The sequence below is a fragment of the Erigeron canadensis genome, chromosome 5 (genome assembly GCF_010389155.1).
Source record: "Erigeron canadensis isolate Cc75 chromosome 5, C_canadensis_v1, whole genome shotgun sequence".
NCBI lineage: Eukaryota > Viridiplantae > Streptophyta > Magnoliopsida > Asterales > Asteraceae > Erigeron > Erigeron canadensis.
This window is the reverse complement of record NC_057765.1, coordinates 45,119,598-45,143,124: the sequence shown is the minus strand read 5'-3', so window position 1 is coordinate 45,143,124 and position 23,527 is coordinate 45,119,598. Positions and strand designations below refer to the sequence as shown.

The following is a 23,527-nucleotide window of genomic DNA, read 5'->3' as shown; positions in this document are numbered from 1 at the left end:
TGTGTCAGGTAGTCTACAGATGGCGAAAGTAGTCTACAAAAGAGTATAGTAGTCTACAAAAGATTTAAGTAGCCAGAAATAGACTAGTAGTCTACAAATAGAAGAAGTAGTCAACAAAGACTATTATTTGACACATATATATTTATAGATGTAGGTCGTATAGCCTCGTTTACACTCGTTGATTTGTCCTATGTTTGTTATAGGTAGTCGGGAATACTTGATTGCCCGGTAACTTTAGTTATCGTTTGCGTACGCTTCTACGAGGTAAGATGCACTACTTTGACACGCTAAGGGTTCAACAAAAACATAGTTTTCATATAATAACTTCCCCTAATGATATCTTGGTTGCTTATGGGTATTCGGGATTATACGGGAGGTGATATGGGCTATGTATATGCATATTGAAGCCTGAAATGCTACCCCAAAGATATGTGACAAGATGATATGAAATGATGTACGATCTAAGATGATTAATGATATTCCATGTTGTAATGATATACGATAAGCAATGATATATGATGATGTACGTGATGTAACAATGTATGCGATGTAATGATATGCTCTGAAATGCTATGTAATGTCTTGTGATGAATTGAGATGTGATATATGTTGATGATATGTAAAATGTGCATGACTACATGGCTTGTTCATCTAGTTCACTAGACTTATCAAGTTGCCATGACACGTGCACGTTTAAGGGCCCAAACGTAAAAGATGTATATGTGATGATTGTTTAGGTTGTGTAAACACCTAAACTATATGTGATGTGAAATCGAGCTCGTAAATTTGATGTGAAAGTGTTAAGCTTAACCCGTACTTGCCCTAGCCCGGTTAAGTGCGTTGATGTGGTTGCTCGGGTGGCTCCTTGCAACGAGGTACAACGTGAAGAGTAATACGGGAGGTCTTACCAGCCTCATTGTCCTTAAACATACGGATTACTCCTGGAATTGGCTTGCCATTCCTTAACGACATTGATGTACAGCCGTAAGGTTGTTTATCTAGTCGGGTGTGACTTATGTCTCACTTATAATGATGTATATGTTATACGAGATGCGTGACTTATGTCACAATTATAAAGATGTTCAGATGTGATATGTGATGATGCAAAGGATGACTAGGCACATTAGGATGTCCCATCCTATTATGAATGATGTTGATGCTACGATATGTATATGAGATGATATGTTCGATGATATGTGCCTTAACGACTTAATATGACTTTTATATAATGTTTTAAATGGACAAACGTTTTATAAATTATGTGTTATCTTACTTAGCTAATTCGTTAGCTAACACTTGCTCTTTTAAAATGTGTTGTGCCCTCAGGTCCAACAATAATGAGCAGGTAGATGTGAGAAGATGTGAGGCATGGGTAGATGATCTTGAAGCTGGTTATGGTTTACCCAAAGTGGCTGCTCGCTTTAGACATTTGTTTATTGTTTAGATAATAATGACTTGTATTGATGATGTGCTCGATTGTTTAATGTTGGGCAACTGATGGATTTCCATTTAGACTTATTTTGATGATATGGCTAGTAACATCATTTAACGAATAAACCAAACAGATTTTGCTGGTTTGGACTTTTAAAGTTTAATTCCGCTTTCTTTGACGCCGTTAGGTAAAAGTTTTTGGAAATCTTTATTTTTAAATGTTGGGTGTTACACTCTCAAAAGTCAAAACTCCTGTTCTCTGAAGCTGCACAGCATCTAGTTCAATCCCAAAATGCTCTATACAGTACCATGGGGTTCCTCTCCATCAAATGTAGGTGTCGGCGGCTTGGTCAAGTGCTGTAATATCATCATGGCATAGCTGCTTTCCAAAATGGCCTCCTGTACCGCTAAATTTCTTCTTAAGGTTAGCATATATGTGCATAACATATTGGCTATGCGCTGCATATGGTGCCTTGTTTCCTCACTGCTTCCGCTAGACCCTTCGTGTCAACACTTGGATAAATACATAAAATGGAAGTACCTTTTGTCAGTCAGATACGTGTTAAGCCCATTGTTCCCCCTCTTGTTCCAAGATCTTCCATTAGATGTTCGACAAACCATTCCCATCTGTCTAAGCAATAGGTTACTAGAAAACTTGGTTACAACAAACCAAGCCCATTGTTAAGCCCAGTTGGATCAATTTGATTATTTGCATCCCTAGTCCCTTTTAACATGGTTATCAAGCTACAGTTACGACAAAAACTGAAAGTAGGTTGCTTAATTGAAAAACAAGTAGGATAAAAGATAAAACATAAAGGTTGGTTATTAGTTTAGGTTGGTTATGTTCTCCCCGATGTATAAAATTTGAGTCATCGTTCAAAATATAAAATTTGAGTCTTTTGGTGTTCCTTTTTTTTTTTTTTCTTTTTTAGGGTGACTATCAAATGAAAACCAAATTAAAAATGATAACAGATGGGAACATTTAAAAACTATATTTTGATGCATTAAAAGTCCATAAAACTAACATAGTGCATAACTAATTATCATTATTTAAGTGTGAACAACACATTGATCCGTCAAAATCGAAAAAATCACGTTTTTTGTTGAATGCATCATTTTGATGAATATGCATCCAAGATGGATGCACAAAACAAAAAACGTGATTTTTTCGATTTTGACGAATCAATGTGTCGTTAAACACTTAAATAATGATAATTAGTTATGCACTATGTTAGTTTTATGGACTTTTAATGCATCAAAATGATGTTTTTAAGTGTTCTCACCGTTCTTATTTTAAAAGTATTCTTACCGGAGTGTTACCCTCTTTTTTATTATATAAATATAGCTTTCTTCCGGGTTATAGAGGTATTTGTAAAATACTATTGTTAGTAAACTTTTGTTCAAAACCTTAAGCTTCTTATTATAATATTATAGAAACTTCATATAAAAGCTTCATAAGCCGCATAAAAATAAATTATAAACTTATGTAAGACAAACAATAAGACCATCTCTAATGGGAAGCCCGTAGGTACCTTTAGTTGTCAATGGATATCTTTTGTTATTGAAGTTTGTTCAAAACTAATGATTTTTGGTCTATATCCTTACCTAAGTACATGCCTTTCACTTGTCCAAACTAAAGATATTTTTGTGTATGTGGATTTTGATGTATGTAAGGATTTTGATGTATTGTTTGGAGGTAAAATTAAAAGATTTGTAAAGATATAATGTGGCAGCTGAAGGACGTTTAAGGACATCCTTAGCATTAGAGATACTTAAGTTACTATTTCATAAAGAAATATGGAAAAAAAATAAAAATAAAAAAAATATGAGAAAGTGTCAAAACACCCCTAAATCATCTTGTTATGTTTGAGAAAACTTGAATCTTTGCTGCATATATACTACAAAAGATAAATGCAAAAAATGATAATACATGTCTTATTTTGCTACCATAAGTTTGGAGGCAAGAAAACATGCTACACTCGAATTATCCATAGGCTCGTGGCCATGTAATAATGATGGTTGACTCTTTGACCACATTGAATTCTTCTAATGGGCCCCACGAGCTGAATCTAAAGTTGCTTGTTTGACTCATTGACAAATATGACACCCTATAAATGAAATGCTAGATATAGTTACACAGTGTTAGAGCTAAGGGTGTAGTGACAAATGTTTGGTAAGTTGGCTAGTTTCTATCCGATAGGTAGATGAGAAGTGTTTTTTTCAAAATGAAACCAAAATATAGTGAAAACTTACCAAAAGTCATGGTGTAGTTGTCAAACTTGTCAATCTTTGCTACAAAAAAGACAAAGCAAGAAAAAGCAAAAAAAAAAAGTAAACTTTTCACCTTGCCAAAAACTTGTCAATCTTTGCCACAATCGGCCAAAATTAGCCGATCCAACTTGTCGATTAATTTGCCAAAATTTGTTAATGCATATGCTATAGACTTGTTAAATTGCCAAAACAACTTGCCGACACTTTTTACCGACTACACCTTTGACCCTTAAGAAACATATCTCTAACGATATTCAATAAAGATTCGTGATGTCATTATGTTGGTTATTACAAAATTGAAACTTTTCATTAAAAGAAAAAACAAAATAATAATAACAAAACTGAAAGTACGATTTAGAAGTTGTAATTCTGTCTTAAGCCAAACTCTTAGACTATAAGTTTTAGGTAATGATCATAGATGAACATTGAATGAGACAGGTTGCTTGATTGAGAAGGGTCAAGCTGGCTACGTTGATTTAGGTCACTGATCTCTCTCCATATATTCGTCGAGAAATTCTTAGAATACGATAAAGGTTTATTAAATAAGGTCTAAAATCACAAAATGTATCATGTTTTGGTCATAGGTGATTCGGAGGGAACATGCGGGGGTATTACTTATTAGAAGGTCCCCCCCACACACATATATCAAAATATATATTCACATAATTAAGATATGCTTTACTTACTTAAAATATATAATCAAAAGTCAAAACCATATACTCTCGATCTTTTATATAAAACGACATCGACTTCATCTAACATTAAGTTGAACATGCATGTTTCAATATATTTTTCGAAATGCTCAATTATTATTACTTGAAAAACTAGTGTTACATCCGTTCAAGGAATAAAACTTTCGTCTTTTCCATACTACTCATACAATATATATATAACGTAACCAATTATATATATGTAGCCATGTAGCAGTGTGGTCTATGGCCCCTCCCCTTCGTTCAGACGTCTCTTATTAAATGCTCATGGCCATTAAATGCACTTATCTCTGCAACATCTACATCTACACATACATATATAATCTATATCTATATCTATATGTATGATTTGAAGGGACAATACTATATACCAATAGTACGTACACACATACAATAATGTATTTATACTACGTACTGTCGTCCTTTTGGTTTTTTCAAATCCAAAAATGTCTAATGTCATAAATGCAACCTTTTAAATGTTCAAAATTTAGCAGCGCGAATTAATTTGGGCGCCTGGTGACCCGACCAGTTTTTTAGTAAAATGACCACACTTTTTGCAGCGAGGGTCGCTGCAAAAAGTCAATGTACGAAAACGTACATTGTGGCCTTAATGGTCCACAGTGGAATTTGTTTTTATCCACTTTTTGCAGCGAGGACCATCAAGTCAACAGTATACACACGGTTCTATATATGGAAACAATTAGCGCCCGAAAGTTTAACCATCGTTTTCATTGTTCTTTCTATACACACGGTTCTTTCTATTTCACAAGGCATTTCACAATTTTCAGTATTATTATTATCAGTTTTCAATATATATATATATATATATATTATTGTTTTCATTTATATATATAGATATAGATATATAGATATACATTAGATTTTCAATATACTATAAATTGTAGATCTTTAGTATTATTATTATAGTTTATCATTATTTCAGATGGATTTTGAAAGTATATGGGGCGAAATGGGTGCGGAAGGTTTTGAGCTTCACTTAGAAGAACCTGATGAAGAATTTGACATACCAGAGGCGGCCCCTCATTTTGACTACGACGCTAGGGTTTTTCACACCGATCAGGTATCCTTGTTAACTTTAAAAAAACTAATTTAGGCAAATATCATTATTAGTTTATATTTTAGTAGTATTTAATTTGTGTTTTTTTGTTAAATTTATTGCATATTTAAAATGTTAGATATTTATTAGTATACAAATTAATGATAATTTAAAAAAAAAAACTAATTTAGGAAATATCATTAGAATATTTATATTTTAGTACTATTTAATTTGTGTTTCGTTGTTATATTTATTGCAATTTTAAAATGTTAGATATTTATTAGTATACAAATTAATGAAATTTTTTTAAAAAAAAACTAATTTAGGAAATATCATTAGAATATTTATATTTTAGTACTATTTAAAAAAAACTGATCGGAGCAGTCCCTATCAACACACAGCCTAAACCCCCGCCTGATAGGATCCTCGGGGTTAGGAATCTGAATAAAGTGGTCCAATTTGAACCGAGTCTGCAATTTATAAAAGTAAAAGTTGGCGAAATTAAAAATTGATACAAACATCAAAGAAGAAGTTAAAAATGAATAATATTTTACGTTCAGAGTTGGGATGATAAAATCCTTTCTCTCAGCAGGCACATGGTCCCAGGAGTCGTATGTCTGAGGGATGTGGTGGACCAAGGTGCCGATGAGGCTCTTATACATAGAAGAATTTGGGCCGATCGCCTGCCACGTTTTTAAGTTGCTCGTGTCGAAGTCGATCGACAGGCCCTTTTTCGCGAACTCAGCCTCCAAATTTAAATTTTGACATGGCCCCCTCCCCTTTCCCTTTCGAGGGGCTAGAAAAAATTAAAAAAACAATTTAGTAAAAAAAATATTAAATTAAAATATGAATTATAAAGAACCAAATTCTAAAAAGACAAGTTAGTAAAAAAATATTAAATTAAAATATGAATTATAAAAAAACCAAATTCCTTACCGCCGCTGCCTTTGCAGCCCCATGTAATCTTCCACCATGGTCGATGTGGGTCTTCATTGCCGCCATCACCGCCATGGTAAGTCGCCATCTATACTGCAAAATACAAATCATATTATACGTTTTTTGCAAAATACAAATCATATAACACCTAACACTAATGACTAAAATATTCTAACAAATCAATATATTAACTTTTTAACTTAATTTTTTATACTTTTGAACTTAATTTTTATAATTAATTTTTATATATTTTTTTGTTGAACTAAATTTTATTACGTCTTAAGTAGTTTATTTAATCAAAATTTTTACATAATCTTGCCTATTTATTTTAATCAATTTTTTAACAAATTCTAATCTTCTTAATTTTGCATTTAAAGATATATATTCTAACAAATCACTAACAAAACAAATTCGTGGCTCCTAACAAATAACTAAATTATCAACAAATCAAAACTAACTATAGTAACAAACCTATTCAAATCCTATAAACAACTAATAATCCTAACAAAACTAACAAAACTAATAAATATACAAAAACTATACTAACATACCAATATTTTAACAAAACTAACCAATTAACAAAACTAACAAAACTAATAATAACATACCAATATACTAACAAACCTATTAAAATCATATAAACAACTAATAATTCTAACAAATTAACAAAACTGATATATGTACAAAAACTATACTAACATACCATGGAGGCCGAATTTTTTCACTTTTTGCAGCGAGGGTCGCTGCAAAAACTAGTAATGGTCTAGATACTAAAAAATAATGGTTTGGATATTGGGAAAAGCATAAAATACATACCACAATTTGAAATGGCTTGAAAATTTGGGGGAAGACGACCGACCGGAATTTGGGGGAAGATAATCCCGACACTGGCGGTACTGCGGTGGCGATGGACAGCGGCGGCGGCTGGCGGTACTGCACGGTGGTGGCTGGCGGTGGACGGTGGTGGCTGGCGGCGGTGGCGATGGACGGTGGTGGCTGGCGGCGGTGGCGATGGACGGTGGTGGCTGGCAGCGGTAATGCAATAGATGGTGGAGGAAGAAAAGGCTGGCGGTAATGCACGGTGGTGGCTGGCGGTGGACGGTGGTGGCTGGCGGCGGTACTGCAATAGAAGGGTTGAGGAAGAAAAAGTGTAAAAAAATTTTATATTTTGAAGGGTGGAGGAAGTGTAAACTGCAAATGATAGAATAGATGGATCGGTTTTTAAAAAGATGCCCGGTTAACTTATTGCAGCGACCCTCGCTGCAATAAGTGGAGTAACGGTCGGGTCAAACATTTAAAGCGGTGAGTGAAATGCTGACGTGGTGATAGATTTTGCAGCGAAGGTTGCTGCAAAATGTCCCTGGTCAAATTACTAAAATAGGTGGTCGAGATACGGGGCGCGTTAATTTGTTAGTTCTCTACCAATTAGACCATTTCCAACAATAATAATGATACTAAAGTGATATGTAGTATCTACTAATTTTTTTTTATAACCTTGTCTACTGATTTTATCACATATATGTCTTTATTTATTAGTTAGAGGGATATATAGGTCATTCTTTTAAGATAATTAAACATTTTCCGGTATATATTTGAGGTACATAATTTAGATGTAAGATTAGATATGGTGTAATAATTTAGTGTTAAAAAAACTAGTTTTAAACTGATCGACACATCATTAAGTTGTCGTGAACGAATTAACATCTATTTATTTTATTTCCTTCATCACTTTATTTTTGTATAGACGCACATGTACCCGCCTATCCTTCCGTCTCTTTAATTTGCTTGTCACCTAACCAAACAAAGCTAAACCGGAGAAGCCGTACGTGCCTATGGCGTCTTTAAACGGAAGAGACACGAGGCAAACGAAATTGCCGTTGCTATCGATCTAGCTCTATATTAATTAGATGTAGGTTTTCTTCATTTAATTTCTTTCATTTTTTCCTTCCGTCAATTAAGTGCATTAAATATATATATGCAATTTATTTATTATGAAAATGCTGGTCGAAATAAGTAATGGTCGTAAATTCGTACGAGTTGATAGTGGCGGAAGCTTGTAAAAGAGGAAGCATGTCATTTAATATTTAGTTTAAATGCTTTTTTTTATTTTGGATCAACATGTCTATATCTATCAGGGTTCTTTAATTCCTAACAACAGTTGATTAATATCATGTGATCTTGTGCTATGTTTTACCAACGACATTAAATATTTGTCGTGTTACACTTTGATTTCGCTACTGTTCCGTATTATTTTCTTCTTTATATATATATATATATGCATTTTATTAACTAGTTGGACCAGTAGTAGTGATTTTTTTTTTCTTTTTAATACTGACACACTACTATTATTTTTACCAACATCTATTTTGATACATTTATAAAGGGGTAATAACCACGAAACACATTTTGTAGATGACATGTGAGAGATAATTGTTTAATGTATTCGATCGAGATATATATATATACTCAAAAATCAGTATATGAATGATTGTTAGTGGATTTATTTATGTATACAAAGTGAATAATATTCCAATAATCGTATATATAGGACGTCAATTCGAATCTGGGTTAGAAACGATGCGAATTTGTAGTTGTAATTATACGACGATGTACATGTAGATTAATATTTATTGTTATGATGTTAACAATCTAAATATGTAATGTAATGTAATGATAGACATATATAATGTAATGATGTAACACACATAACTCGTGTTTTGTGATTAAAAGGGTTACACTTGTCATGAAATTTCGTACTTGATCAGTACAAGCTTTTTTGTACGTAGTGGATATATGAATGTATGACAGCTTATTCTTTACAGATTTCTCATGTGTTTTGTTTGTAAATCTCATTTCATATGAGTTGTTCATTAATTAATGAGTAGCAATTAATTAAGTTCGATCATAGTCCAATGAGCAAATACACAAAAATCAATGAATTTGGGAGTGGGAGAGCGCCTAATTAAAATACGTTCGATTTATATATAGACATACAAGCTAGCTAGCTACGAATTGAAGCAATAAATGCGAAAAGTAGTTTCGGCATGTAAATCGCTGATCGTCGTACCCGAATTTTGATTCTTCCATGGACATGTCTTTTCCCACACTCACCAACACCACATTACATATACATGATGCTTTTCTTTTTCCATTGAGCAAATTTACAATTGACTAATTGTTTAGCATATATACATTAATTTGTACGCTTTTTGGTTTGGTTATTTGGTTTCCATTCCATATATTATATCCTTTAGGGTTTTTATCATTTGAAAACTAAATTTTTTGTGAAAACTAAAAAACTAGCTAAAACACACTGTGATCTGAATTTAACACAATGTGTTTTTAATTTTTTTCTATTATTTAAGTTTTTTTTTTTTTTCCATTTAATTAGGTAAAGCAAAATAAAAATCAGAATAAATGCGGGCAATGACCAATTGGGGGGGTACTTTTACTAAATATGGGCCCAAAACAATGAAACCGAGTGAGGTTACTTAACATATGCTACTACATACTGTATATCATTTTCAATTCCTATTTTATTTGAAGTTACTGTATTAAAGAACCCCGAGCTACAAATAAATTTTGCGTATCTTTATAGATATAGATATCTCTCTCTATAGTTATAGCTGAAAGTTATACCATACAGTAGAAGTAGTAGCAATCGTATTCAGCATATCTTCTTAAATCTGAAGCGTACATTCATTATTCAAGTGTGTTTTTTGGAGAGAAAGATGCATATATATTACTCGTAATTAATTAAAGTTTGATATAGTAACGACGACGTCGCCGCCGCCGTCGAAGAAGAATACATACATACATACATATAATAATAATAAGGGATCGAATAAATGGGGAGAGCACCATGTTGTGAAAAGACGGGGTTGAAGAGAGGGCCATGGACACAAGAAGAAGATGAGCTGCTGGTGGATTACATCAACAAGAATGGCCATGGCAGCTGGCGTTCTCTCCCTAAACTCGCTGGTACCCTACCCTACCCTACCTACTCCATCCATCTCTAGCTTCTTAATTAATTTCTTCACGCTTTTTATTTGTTCACGTACGTACATCATTTTAATTCATAACCATTATCTATATATATATTTCACTTTTGATTTTTTTTTATTAACTCAAGCTTTGTTAAAATTATTTACTTAATTGTAAACATCAAACTTTCGAGGGTTTACCCTTTTTTTTTTTTTTTTAAATATATTACTGTTGAAAATAATTTTTCTTATTTAAGATCTAGCTGGTTGCATATATATATAGTGATTAAAATTCAAAAGAATTGTATGGCATAACGAATTTAAGCACACGATCTGTTGTTGACCATCTTATAATGATACTTACTAAAAATAGAATAAGAATATGATGATGATTAAATAAAATGTTGACTTCTATATGATTTAAAAAATTATTGACTTTTTTTTTTCTCCTTTATGTCCAAACTAAACATACCAACAGTCACTAGATTTATATAAGGTAAGCAAGCGCTAGAGGCTTTTGTTAATATGCATTAAATAGTTATACACTTTCAATTAAATTTAGGTTTGAACTTTTGATATAAAAATATATACAATTTTTTTATACACAGTTAAACATTCCGACTTCTATTAGGCTTGAATTATACGAGTATTTTATTTGAAATTGGAATTGGGAATTCTTTGAAAGTTTCAAATATTTTTTATTTTTATTTTTATTCTTTATTTATGTGAAGTACAAGTATATTTCTCAGTTGACAAAAGAAAGGTGTTAGTATAATTTGAGAATATTTGAGTCAAAATATAATTTATAAAAGATGATGGTACAACTAGTACTAGTACTCGCAAGGTTTAAAAAAATTGTTAAAAAGATAATTTTAATCATATAGCTAGATGGTAATTTGTAAGTCATCGATCTTCATAGATCTTATTTCTAGTATATATAAAGGGGAAAAAAAAAAATAGAGAGAGAGAGAGGCTGGGTGCGTTCATTCTCGCTTTTTTATTTATTTACTCCGTATTTCTTTCTACTCGAAAACAAACTGAAGGATAACATTTTGAGTTCTAGATGAAGATATTTCATTTTTATCAGATTTTCAAAATAATACTCGTATTATAATATTTCATATGTTTTTATGAAGTGGTACCAAACCATTGGTATGAACTGGTACATTAGTGGTCCATCAATAATCCCCATTAAAAATGTAAAAAAAATGAAATGTATAACATTTCATGTAGTATTATTTTTTTTTTCTTCTAATAATGCATGCGTACTACTACTACTACTACTTTTGATCAATAACATTAGTATTATGATACGAGAAGCTACAAAGTTTGTGAATTCAAGAAACAAAAAACAACAACGATAGATAACATGAAACCTCTCCCTACAACACCCGGCCCTCACCTCAAATTAACCAGTGTAACTTACTGTAAATCTACCTCAGCTTTAAGTGATTACAAAAAAAAAAATTATTGTCAATATATGTACGTATGAGATAGTAATTACTAATTATGGATGGGTTCATACATTTTTGTGTCATCAACCAAAGAGACAAGTTAATTTGTGGGGTCCATGCTAGCATATCGATCTTATGGAGTGCTATATATCATACTCTATTTGTGTAAAAGAGTCGATCTATCGGGTTGTGTTAATGCAACTTTATTGGCATCACATGCAATCAATAATATACCAGACTTATAGTTGGTTCTTCAATAACGGAGACAAAGGTTTTGTTTTTCGGATTATTGAAAGAGGCCGGGTTTTACCAGTGGATATGGACGGCCTAACAGGAGCCTTTTTTTTTTTTCTGGCCAGATATAAAATATATTTACCCGTAGTAGTGGTTCGCACCTTTAGATCTCTTATGAGGACATCAGATCGAATTTCTAATGGGTCTAACCTACTAGCTAGGCGGTAATTTACTCATAAATTTTAGAGTATGGTGGTCAATCTCTTTTGTGTTACAAAAGGTTTATATTATGTATCTAAGTTGCATTGTTTTGAAAAGAAGTATACATTGTACAGCACAATCATGGGCTTTTTACGGTGGTGGCAGGTCTACTCCGATGTGGAAAGAGTTGCCGGCTTCGTTGGACAAACTACCTCCGTCCAGATATCAAACGCGGTCCCTTCAGCCCTGAAGAAGAGAAGCTTGTTATCCAGCTACATGCCATTCTTGGTAACCGGTACTACGTACTTCAAAAATGCTTACATTGCTCCATCATTTCTATTGCTGATACCATAATACTGTAACCAAAAAGGTGTCTGAATCAAGTTTTGTATCTTTCAGATGGGCTGCTATTGCTGCCCAGTTACCAGGAAGAACAGATAATGAGATCAAGAACCTATGGAACACTCACTTGCGGAAACGCCTCTTATCTATAGGCATCGACCCACAAACCCATGAGCCAACCTCCATTTCCTCACCTTTAATGGGCCCCGTGAAACGGCCTCCAGTCTCACCTTCCACTCGGCACATGGCACAATGGGAGAGCGCTAGGATGGAAGCCGAAGCACGACTCTCAATGGAATCATCACTACTTTTAGCCCCGTCAACACCCTTACCACCCATCAAAAAAACTAACCCCGACTATTTCCTACAAATTTGGCATTCAGAAGTTGGAAGCTCTTTTAGAAATATCACCACCAAAAGCGAAAAGCTCACTTATTCTAGCCCAGTTTCTCAAGCTTCTGTGTCTGGCATGACTATTGAAATGGCGCCCAAACCAGAAGTTGAACTCTCATCAAGCAATCTAGAAGTTGAACCAGAATCTGATCTAGAGAAAATGAAAATCATAAATATTTATGCAGGATTCACACACTCTTCGGGCTCAAGTGAAGTTGAAGACTCATCTGATACCGCACTACGGTTGTTTTTTGATTTCCAGGGCCAAAATGATATGAGCTTCTTAGAAGCCTCTTAATAATTATAGTTAGGCATTTTCTACGGATGAAGACTCGATGCTGGGCGTTGTGTTGTTATCTCAAATATAATTACTTAACTTGCTAAAGACAACAATCCGTTCAGTACTTGTGACCTTAACACTGATCTCTTTTGTTTTATTTCTTCTGTTGCATTCACAATTTTCCTTGTCTTTTTAGGTATATGGTTGGTTGGTTAGTTATTGTGACATTTTTTAGTTGCTTTGCACAACTACACGACAAAAATTAAATAAAATAAAGAGCTCATAGATTTGTGTTCAGTTACTAGATGCAAAAGCCAAATACTGTACTCAGCATAATATTTTTGCCAAATGAAATGAAAAAGCACCAACTCCTGCAGTTTATTTACGCACAATCCTTTCATTACAATACCACGTTACAGAGAACAAACTTGAACTTGAAATTCATCGTACACATTTGAACCAAGCATCCCCTAAGTCCAAAAAGTAGCCATCATGACATGCATTGCAAACATCAAGAGTTATGTGCACCAAAACGAACTTCAAACTAGAAGTTAATGCTATAATGATTAATCAATTTGGCCCCACGAAACAAGTCTAGTTAAATTTAAAATCACAAAACTGATTTGCATTTGCCAAAGGAAAGCCTAAGGCGAAAGCAGAGTTCACCCTTAAAATCTGGGTTGGTGATCTAGAAAGGTCAAAAGAGAAAACTGCACCGATCAAAGGCGAACGAATGCAATTAAAATCTTTAACTGTACAATTTGTATCTGCGGGGCAATAATTACTATACATATCCAGAAGTTTTGGAGTTTTTACTTCTTTGCTTTTTATTTATTTCCGGGCATCTATTATGCTGCAAGTGTTCCTTCATTAACTTGGGTGTCATCAGTAGAATCTGAAGGTTGAGGTTTAGGTTTGACCACTATACGAGAAAACCCATACCCAAGAGAGCTTCCACTAGTTTCACAGAGCTGCACAATATTCGGAAATACGATTATTAGCATGTTGATAACTAGAGAGATGACTAATCATATGCAAAATATTCTCCAGATATGTATCTAAAATGCAATGAGGGGATACCTCAGTTAGTTCTGAGAGGTGACGCGATCTAAACTCATTGATTGCAGCTGCTATTTCCGACATTGGTAGTTTAGCCTATAAAAACAAGTGAAACAGGATCAGTACACTTGTATGCCTGTACAAAGCGTCACATTAGCTAATTGTTATCAAGCGAAACAAAGAACATGGAAAAATCCTATGCACAGAACAACGGTTCCTGATCCCAAGAAAAAAAAACAATTTTATGTGAATGTTGGAAAAAAGATCATAGATGCAGTGTTTCTATATTCTGGATTATGTTCCAACTATATCATCCATTTACTCGTAATAATTAGTAACATTTTTATAGTATCACTTTCATCAACTATATTGTGTCATTGTTAAAGTTAATTATGATATTTGGTTAGTAATTAAGCATCTTAGCAAAATTAGATATCTTTTGCTCATATTCAAAGAGGCTCATTCACAGTTACTATGTAAATGTAGACAAAATTTAAGATAAACTTTTTTTTACAATATGGTTATGTTTTAAGCTTGTATAATGCATGTAGACATATATGTACATTTGCATACAAACATGTAGACATTATTACACATACACAGAATTAACACAGATGACTACCATTGACAGTTACTAGCATGAAGACTATCAAAGCCAGTAAAAGAGATTAATCAGTTTTCTATAGTCATGTGAAAGTTATTACTTACTTGTGCAAGAACAGCAGATGCTAATTGTAAGCTTGGTTCTAACGTCTCAGGCACAACCTGCACCATTTTTTAAAGTCAAAATTCAAGAAAGTCCACCAAATACTGATTCTAATCTCCAATTAAGCATGGTCAACAGTCAAGAGTACTCATTTAGCGATGTCCCAGATTCGAAGGCAACAGGTTAAACATGAGAGCTGTTCACCCTCAGCCACCTGTTCTCATAAGTTGCTTACACTATTAATTCCAGGCTAGCTCTTTACAGAACTTCTTGGCCCTAAGTTCAAGTTATTGATTTGGAACAATCCCACTTGTTCATTCCAAACTAGCAATCATTCATGTGAATAAAAACATTGTAGGTCGCAATATTTTGTGATTTTTTACAAAATAACACATTCGTTCATACTTTGGCTCCTCAAATAAGGTAAAGGTGACTCAATATAGGCAATAACAACATGAATAAAGGTAGTACGGTTAAAACAGAAATATACCGCTGTGGCTCCGGCCTTCTCCAGATTGAGTCCATGATCAACATCATGAGCACGTACAAAAGTCTTTACATTTGGGAAATACTTGCTAAGAGCCCAAACAGTTCTATAATTTGCACCGGGAGTATCTAACGTTATAGCTGCAGCACAAGCTCTTTCAGCACCGATCTTATGCAGAACCTGCCAGTTCAAGTGCACAAACAACATTAGACTGATTCCATGTGCTTCCTTTTCTTGCTTATGAAAGAAATTAGCTTCACCTCTCGACTACCAGCATCCCCAAAATACACAGGAAGGTCAAGAGCACGTCCCACTGCTACTCGATCACTGATATCAAGAAAACTTGGCTGTTAATAGGCTAGATACATACTTCACCAATGATCAAAATCAATTAACGCCCATATAGATACATAAAACTAAATTAAAAATGAACAGATGTACACATGCTGAGAAGTTCTTGGTCTATAGAATGCTTAATATGTAGATTGTGTTAGAATTGTTATCTATTTTTTTGAATTGATGCCTAGAAAAGGCTTTTTCGTTCATTGTTGGGTCGAGTCTTGTTGATGTTAGGTTGACTTTGTAAACGTTTTACATGATTTTGGTGTGCGATAAATAATCGAGGTACCGGGCCCTCTTTTTTTTTTTAACAAAAAGAAAAGAATTGGTTGGAAAGAGAGTAGACAGTTAATGAAAGGAACTAAATAATTCCATACCTCCTCACGTCAAGAGCAACAAATGGAATTAGTCTTTCTGAAAGAAGCTGGGCAATGATCTGAACCATAAAGTTAGAAATCATAATATAAGAGACCACAGGATATGACCATAACATTGAAACAATAAGCATCATGTTCCAGTCCACGTTATACACTTCGGTAACAAATAAAATCAGAGATTGTGCTATACCTGGCCAACACGTCCAAAACCACATATAATTATATGATCCTGCAAATCATCTGTCTGAAAAATAGAATGACAACAAAGTACATAATACAAGCCATGAGTTTATGATTTGATCAATGTACGAGTCAAAATCACATCACAGGAGCGAAAATCCATATATGTGGCAAACAAGACCTAATACAGAAACAAAAGAAAAGAAAACTTAAAGAGAGAAAACTAGTATATTACCTCACTTTCTACAGGTAATAAACTACGAACATCTTGCTGCTCAAAGCGAGATGCTATTAATTGGCCTCCAGCAGCTAACCATGGTGTGATGGCCATTGAAATACCCACGACAAGAAACAGCAAAGAAGACAACTGGGAAGTCATTATTCCCTAAAAAGAAAATAAAAGTTATAACTAAATCACAGCAATAAACATGATACAACTCACTCTTCTGTGCATCCATGAAGTCATGTTAAAGCAGTAATACCAAAAAACTAAGTTTCACTGAATCTACCTGATTGACAGCTTCACCAAACGCCACAAATGCAAATTCTCCGCCAGGTGCAAGCAGAAGACCAACTCTAATTGCAGATATCAATGAGACACCAAAAAGCCTTCCAACTAAAGCCACGAGTATGGTCTTCCCAGCAATTAAAAGTCCTAGTGAGCCCATAATTACAGGAAAGTTTGAGACAAGAAGTTTTGGATCAATCGACATTCCAACCTGAAAACAATTGATGTTGTCAAACATTTTAAAATCATAGAATGTTTTTGGTATCTACAAATGCCTATGAAACCATCTGATGTCAAAATCGAATGCATTTGATTCTTCCTCGCATACATTAAAAAACCAACTAAACAAGGCATACCGTCATGAAGAAGAGGCCTAATAAAAGGCCACGATATGGAGCAATATCCGATTCAACCTGCAACGAGAATTCAGTTTCTGCAAGTAACAAACCGGCCAAAAATGCTCCTAGTGCCATCGAAAGGCCAGCCTGGTCAATTTAATTGAGAAAAAATATATATATTAAAGCTAAAGTTATTTTCAAATATCAATGATGAATAATGCAAGTCTACTCACCCTTGCAGTTAAAAGACTGGTTCCAAGGATAACCAAGAGAGTATTTGCAGAGAATATCTCTGCATTTTGCATCTCTGTAATTTGCTTGTATATGGGGCGAAGCAACTGCAAGTAGCAAGAAAGAAAATAAGCTAACATGAGCCCTTAAAGATTATCTACTCACATAAGTTTAATAATCAGGGTATATAAGGGCGGGCTAGGAAAACAGAAGTGTCAGAAATTTAAACGTTCTCATCCAACCAAGTCTAGATAAATTTCGTAAGTGTAGAAATTACCAGGCGTCCTCCAGCAATAATGGCGCTAATAGCAACAAGTGCCTTTACAGCAGCCAATCCAAGGGCTTCAGCAATTGCTTGGAAACCAATCTGATAAGATATATCTTGTCAATAAAGGCATAGGACTATGTCATCAATTCATCATGTTACAAGTCTGAGAGATAGAAACACAAAGTCACACATGTGACAGCATCTTACTAATTTACTTCTAAGTAAAATAACAAGCATAACTACAGATTAGAATAAACACATATGAAAAGAAAAAACATATAAAAATATTAGCATCAAATAGAATAAACATTGTATAGTAATAATGGAGAACGTTTTTATTAGATAAATGGTGTGTCACTAAAACTACTTACCCCTCCTTTTGACGAATTTGGTGAAATAAGAGGTATTAGAATCAGCAAAACAACAACTGCTAAATCCTGAAGGAAAATGAAAGAAGAGACACAGGGTCAATTAGAAGGTCCCATCGTACAAGTAAAAAGTAGAGAGTAGCATGGTTTCACTTCTATTCATAATGAACCCTATTACAATACCTGAAAAAGTAAAACAGAAAACGTGGCTCGTCCATGACGTGATGTGCTCTCACCTCTTTCTTGCAATACCTGCACAAGTACAAGATTGACATGAAGTTAACTGTCAATCAACGAGGAAAAGTAAATGATACCAGTATTGTGACATCCCTTAAGAGAAAACAAGTCTTTTCGAATGATATAAAACAGTAAGAGGTCGTGTTGGTAGTTTAGTATACTAATTATTAAGAGCATATTAATCATCCTATGATCCTGCTCAGGTTCAGTATACAAGGATAATCAGGACATCGCTGACTTTAATGTTCATTTTCAAATCAAGATTATGCTACCAAAAATGTCTGACAGCAAAAAGAACTGATCAGATTCCTAACACATGAAGAATATGGTTTTTGTAAATTCATTACTGCTATTAGTCATTACCTGGAGGACAACAGCAGTGGAAGATAATGCCAAGCCATTACCAATGACAATTGCAGCAGGCCCTAGCTGTCCACAGATAAAATGGGCAACCAATCCCACCACAACAGCCGTCACCAAGACCTGCATCCACAATGACTTTTAGATACCGGGCCTAAGTGAGCTTGTTGGATTTTACAAAACCAAATGTTTGCCATTACCTGTGCAGAACCTAATCCAAAAACATACTTCTTCATGGAACTCAGCCTTTCAACAGAAAGCTGCACGGATTGTAGACTTTCAAACATTGACTTTCTTCAAAAACCGGTGGAAGAACTATATATAAACTTAAATCAGACTTATGTATACTAACCTCAAGGCCAATATTAAAAAGCAAGAAAACAACTCCAAACTCAGCTATTGCTTTGGTAGCATGTACATTGCGTATAATTGAAAGACCATAAGGTCCAATCAAGATGCCGGCAGTCAGATACCCAAGAACGGGGCTGCCTAAAACACACAACCGGAGGAAAACCAAACAATTAGGTGATGACAACTTGTTCCTCGTGCTTAGAAACTTCTAACATACTAATATATTTACAAATTAAGAAGACTCCGGCTTAAAGTACTAGTAAACAAAACTTTTAGGGAAAGATCTTACAAGTATCTAGTAGAAAACAATTGATATTTTAATATGTATTTTCAACACCAAAAGACATACCAAATGCTAACTATACTATTAGAAAGATACATCAACAGAAACTATTTTCTCCACTGCTAGTTGCAAAAACTAGAATTTTGGTACCTCCAGGAAGTTTCTGGAATATAGGCACAAAGATAACACTGGCAAGTAATAACCATACAATGTCCAATAGGGAAGCTTCTTCTTCATTTATCTAGATGGATTCAAAAGCAATTAGTAAGCATAGAACACAACTCTAAATAGCATTCACAGCCTAAGTTGAAGAGTACAGCAAATAATAAAGCAAGTGACGAACAGCATACCTCTTGATGAGGAATCATTTCAATCAGCTTTTTGACTCTCTTTGGTAATTTCCTTATTTGTTTGACCAGTGGCTTAGCATTAGAGGATACTTCATCAATACTGGTGGTTATAATATCCGGTTGTTGAAATAGTTGCGGGATCCGTTCGTCTCGTTTAGCATAAAAAGTAAAGCTGACACATATATATATAACTAAGCATCATACAAAAGTAAAAGGCAACTTTAATACCAAACATTTCGAATATAATAAGTTGTGATATTTGAAAAAACATGACTGTTTTCCTTACTATAACTAAACTAGAAAGAAATTTATACCCTGCACCAACAAGCAAAGAGGCAAGGACCAGCTTAGGTAATTGCGTTCTTGTGGAACCTATTAACCACTGGAAAAACAAAGTTGGTGTAAAGTCGGTATCATCTTCTGCAGAAGAAAAAAATGATGCCGGAAAAAAACGTGAGGATTTCTTCAACGATGCTTTAGGAGAATTTAACGGTGAAGTGTCCTTGGTCAAATCCTTTTGTGTTTCTGCCTTTTTTGTAGGATTTTTTGTCTTATCTGCATCATATTCAGTCTCTTTTGATGGCAGACTTGGTTTTCCATTCTCTTGGTCACTATCATCGGATAATCTTGAGTCTTCAAAGATCTGGCTGGGAGTATTTAGTTGGATATCTGGTACATCCTCAATGATGAAAGATCCCTCAATCGATACATCATCGTATTTCTCAACCAGATTTCCTTCAACAATCTCGTCCTCGCTAACTAAATCAATTGATGCCAGTCCTTGAGATGACAACACATTTTGAGATACTGTACTTTCAGAATTATCCACATTGGAAGCAGAAAGTATCTTCTCAGCTTTCTGTAATGCAATCTCGGCATCATTAACACGTTTTGTAGCCTCTAGTTCAAAAGCAACAGCTTCTTCCGCTAAAAGCATTATATTTGCCACATCCTCCTCGGCTCTCAAAGCATTCATCAGTGCTTTTTGTGCACACTCTTTGAGTATATCGACTTCTTTTTGCACGGCTTCTTTTTTGTTCTGCAACTGAGTCAATGCTCCCAAACAATTTGCCAAAGTCACACGACACTCTCTTGTATCTTCCTCGGCAACAAAGACAGCTTCCTCTTCCTCTCCTAACGGATTCAACTTTTGTTCTTCCCTTTCATAAGCCTCTGGTGAAACATTTCTTTCTTTTGCACTTTTTAATGAATCAAGAGCCACACTAAGCTTAGCCTCAGACATTGAAAGCGCCATTGTTGCTTTTTGAACAGCCTCTTTAGCAGCGATCTCTTCATTCACAATCTTTTCCATAGAAAGCAAAGCTAAATCGACCTTATCCTGAGAATTTGAAGCTTCATCTTTTAGTGCTATTGCTGCTTCTGATATCCTTTGAGCCTTCTCTTCAAACATGGTGCTGTTGAGCTGGGCAATCTCTAATTCCTTACGTGCCTTTTGCAGCACTTTTTTCAATTCATCTAGACTTGGGTTCTCTACTTCATCTGCTTCTCCCTCATCACTTAAACCATCCATCTTCTCTGGACCCAAAATAGCGTCCCCTGATGAACTATCTTCACCACTACTCTCGATAAACTCAACATCCCTCCCATTTCCATCTATATATGCAATTGAATCATTACCCTGACAAGTTACTTTTACTCCTCTTGATGTCTTGAGTAAACAAACAGTACACTTTGGTTTACTATAACTCCACAAACAACTTTTGAATTCACATCCAGATAATTTACTGGGACTAACAACACTAAAACTAGACGCAATCAATTTCTTTAACTTCTTACTAGGGCCAACTCTTGACACAAGCCGTGTATTGCCAAACAATTTATAATCAAACCTCGATCGCACAGACAGCTGCTTTAACGCTCTACAGCTAGTAACTTCACCACAGTGACTTTGGAAAGTACCTGAAATATCCATGTCTACCTCACTTCTTCACTTTCTAACTATAAACTGAGGTAAAAACAACTCTCACTATGGTGCCATCATTTATCTGCTGAAGCAAATATTTTCACAAAAACATGAGATAGTATAATTGTGTAAGTATTGATCATCCAAGATGTTATTGAAATGAAATGATCAGATTAACAGAACTTCAAATTATATTACTACTCCAAAGTAGAATGAAAAGCACATGAACACAGTCATAATAGTGTATGTATTCTAAAATCTGATCACTACATATGCCACTCATCAAATAGATTTGTATACATGCCCTAATATTCAATTTTCAACCATCAAATGTATAATTTGATCACTGTACTTCAATAATAGTTTATGTATTCTAAAATCCTGATTATTAAATTAAATTTGCAAAATGCTATATCAAGTAGATCAAAATAACTGCATGTTTTAGTTAGAGTCCAAACATATCAGATGTATCTAAAATCTCTACATTCTACCAAATCTTACGCAAATTTTACGTATTTACTTTAAAATGATGAAAAACAAACATCTATGTATCTCTATCATGTTCAAGTAAACTATATGTATCATATAAGGTTTTCCTTGTTGAGGTTACCCAGAGAGGGCGAGTCATTGACTCGGAGCAGATGTACTCGGCCTAACCAAGGAATCCGGATCACCATTTCCGAACCCATTCACCCCCCACCCAATGATGTTGAGACTTCTTGCGAGCACATCAGAACACCTGACCACTAGGCCACCTTGTTGGTAGCTGCTAAGTACACTATGCGTGATCTACCTTAATTACAACCACAATGCATTTAATTCTAATCATCGATAATCAAACTTCTAATAGGTCAACTTGTATAAGTACCAAACAAGCCAGTACGATATAGAAAACTATAACAAACCAAGTTTCAACCATACATTATACTTCAAATCAAACATCAACAAAAGAATAGGTACAAACTCGAAACAGGAACTCACATGATCCTACAAGTATATATATGCACATGCTTGACCCAATCACATTATATATTCTACTTCAAACTGAAGATAAAATTACATTTATATACATATACTACCTGTATCTATATATAGTTCATGACAAACACAAACAAAAGTAAATACATATTACCAATATATAATATTAAAGTCCAACTACTTAACTGAATACAGGTTGACTTGAATGGTCATCAAATGTGTCCTATAGAACTAAACAGAAATCATAACTGAAGCAAAATGATGCTTTGATTATACATCTTACTTCAATATATATATATGTATTTGTATATAGAGTGTGTAAGTAGAGGTGAAGGGAAAAGAACTTACTGATCGATCGTGAGAGTAAAATTTAAATAATGGGAAGGAAGGAGCTTAAAAATATCAATGGCGGATTTTTTAAGGAAATTAAAAATTTAGGGTTAAAAATGGAAGAAGATGAAGTTGATGATGACGTCAGTGGTTTAGGGGGGGAGTAGTGTCTAAAAATGAAGAATATACTCTACTAAAGAGCAAAAGATACGCTTTTTCGTAATAATTCCGTGATTAGCACACACTTTGTGAATATAATCCCGTGATTAGCACACCCGTTGTGAATTACGTATTTACTACTGTGCACCGGTTTTGAAGTCAATTTTAAAGCTAGTAACCATACATGAATGGGATTTGATTCATTTATTCATTTTCGAAATTTTTACAAAAACCGGTAGCTAGTGTTTTTTGTTTTTTTAAATAATGTAATATTCGATTTACGGCAACACCTCTTGTCATAACATGGCAAAACACGCATGTAAAAACTGCACTAGGTTTATAACTATTAAACATTCTAAATGTAAAACAATTTTACACCAAATAAGGATCGAACTCTAACTT

At 34.2% G+C, this 23,527-nt stretch overlaps 2 protein-coding genes across 3 annotated transcripts; one reads left to right on the top strand and one right to left on the bottom strand.

The window, feature by feature from the left end:
- The first annotated feature begins 9,937 nt into the window (after positions 1–9,937).
- LOC122600794 (transcription factor MYB17-like) lies at positions 9,938–13,470 on the top strand. Its single transcript, XM_043773557.1, has 3 exons — positions 9,938–10,386; positions 12,443–12,572; positions 12,677–13,470. The coding sequence occupies exons 1-3, from the start codon at positions 10,254–10,256 to the stop codon at positions 13,308–13,310; spliced, it is 897 nt and encodes a 298-aa protein (XP_043629492.1). The 5' UTR covers positions 9,938–10,253; the 3' UTR covers positions 13,311–13,470.
- A 176-nt stretch (positions 13,471–13,646) lies between these two features.
- LOC122600793 (K(+) efflux antiporter 2, chloroplastic-like) lies at positions 13,647–23,144 on the bottom strand. Of its 2 annotated transcripts, none has more exons than XM_043773554.1 (21): positions 22,985–23,144; positions 20,049–21,743; positions 19,735–19,906; positions 19,535–19,625; positions 19,103–19,239; positions 18,951–19,010; positions 18,754–18,873; positions 18,337–18,405; positions 18,157–18,222; positions 17,795–17,884; positions 17,520–17,624; positions 17,305–17,433; positions 16,950–17,159; positions 16,676–16,825; positions 16,451–16,504; positions 16,261–16,319; positions 15,805–15,871; positions 15,548–15,724; positions 15,060–15,116; positions 14,373–14,447; positions 13,647–14,263 (listed from the first exon to the last, which is right to left on the bottom strand). In XM_043773554.1, exons 2-21 carry the CDS (start codon positions 21,665–21,667, stop codon positions 14,141–14,143), a joined length of 3,630 nt encoding a protein of 1,209 aa, XP_043629489.1. In that variant the 5' UTR covers positions 21,668–21,743; positions 22,985–23,144; the 3' UTR covers positions 13,647–14,140. The 2 variants fall into 2 exon arrangements, with proteins under 2 accessions (XP_043629489.1, XP_043629491.1); XM_043773556.1 differs by having other exon boundaries at positions 20,049–21,740.
- Positions 23,145–23,527: the final 383 nt, after the last annotated feature.

Coding starts and splice junctions, on each gene's coding strand:
- LOC122600794 (XM_043773557.1), top strand. CDS start 10,254: ATGGGGAGAGCACCATGTTGTGAAAAGACGGGGTTGAAGAGAGGGCCA. Junction 10,387..12,442: donor TTCTCTCCCTAAACTCGCTG/GTACCCTACCCT, acceptor CGGTGGTGGCAG/GTCTACTCCGATGTGGAAAG. Junction 12,573..12,676: donor CATGCCATTCTTGGTAACCG/GTACTACGTACT, acceptor TGTATCTTTCAG/ATGGGCTGCTATTGCTGCCC.
- LOC122600793 (XM_043773554.1), bottom strand. CDS start 21,667: ATGGATATTTCAGGTACTTTCCAAAGTCACTGTGGTGAAGTTACTAGC. Junction 19,011..19,102: donor TTTTTAATATTGGCCTTGAG/GTTAGTATACAT, acceptor CAATCCGTGCAG/CTTTCTGTTGAAAGGCTGAG. Junction 17,160..17,304: donor TAGGCCTCTTCTTCATGACG/GTATGCCTTGTT, acceptor AATTGTTTTCAG/GTTGGAATGTCGATTGATCC.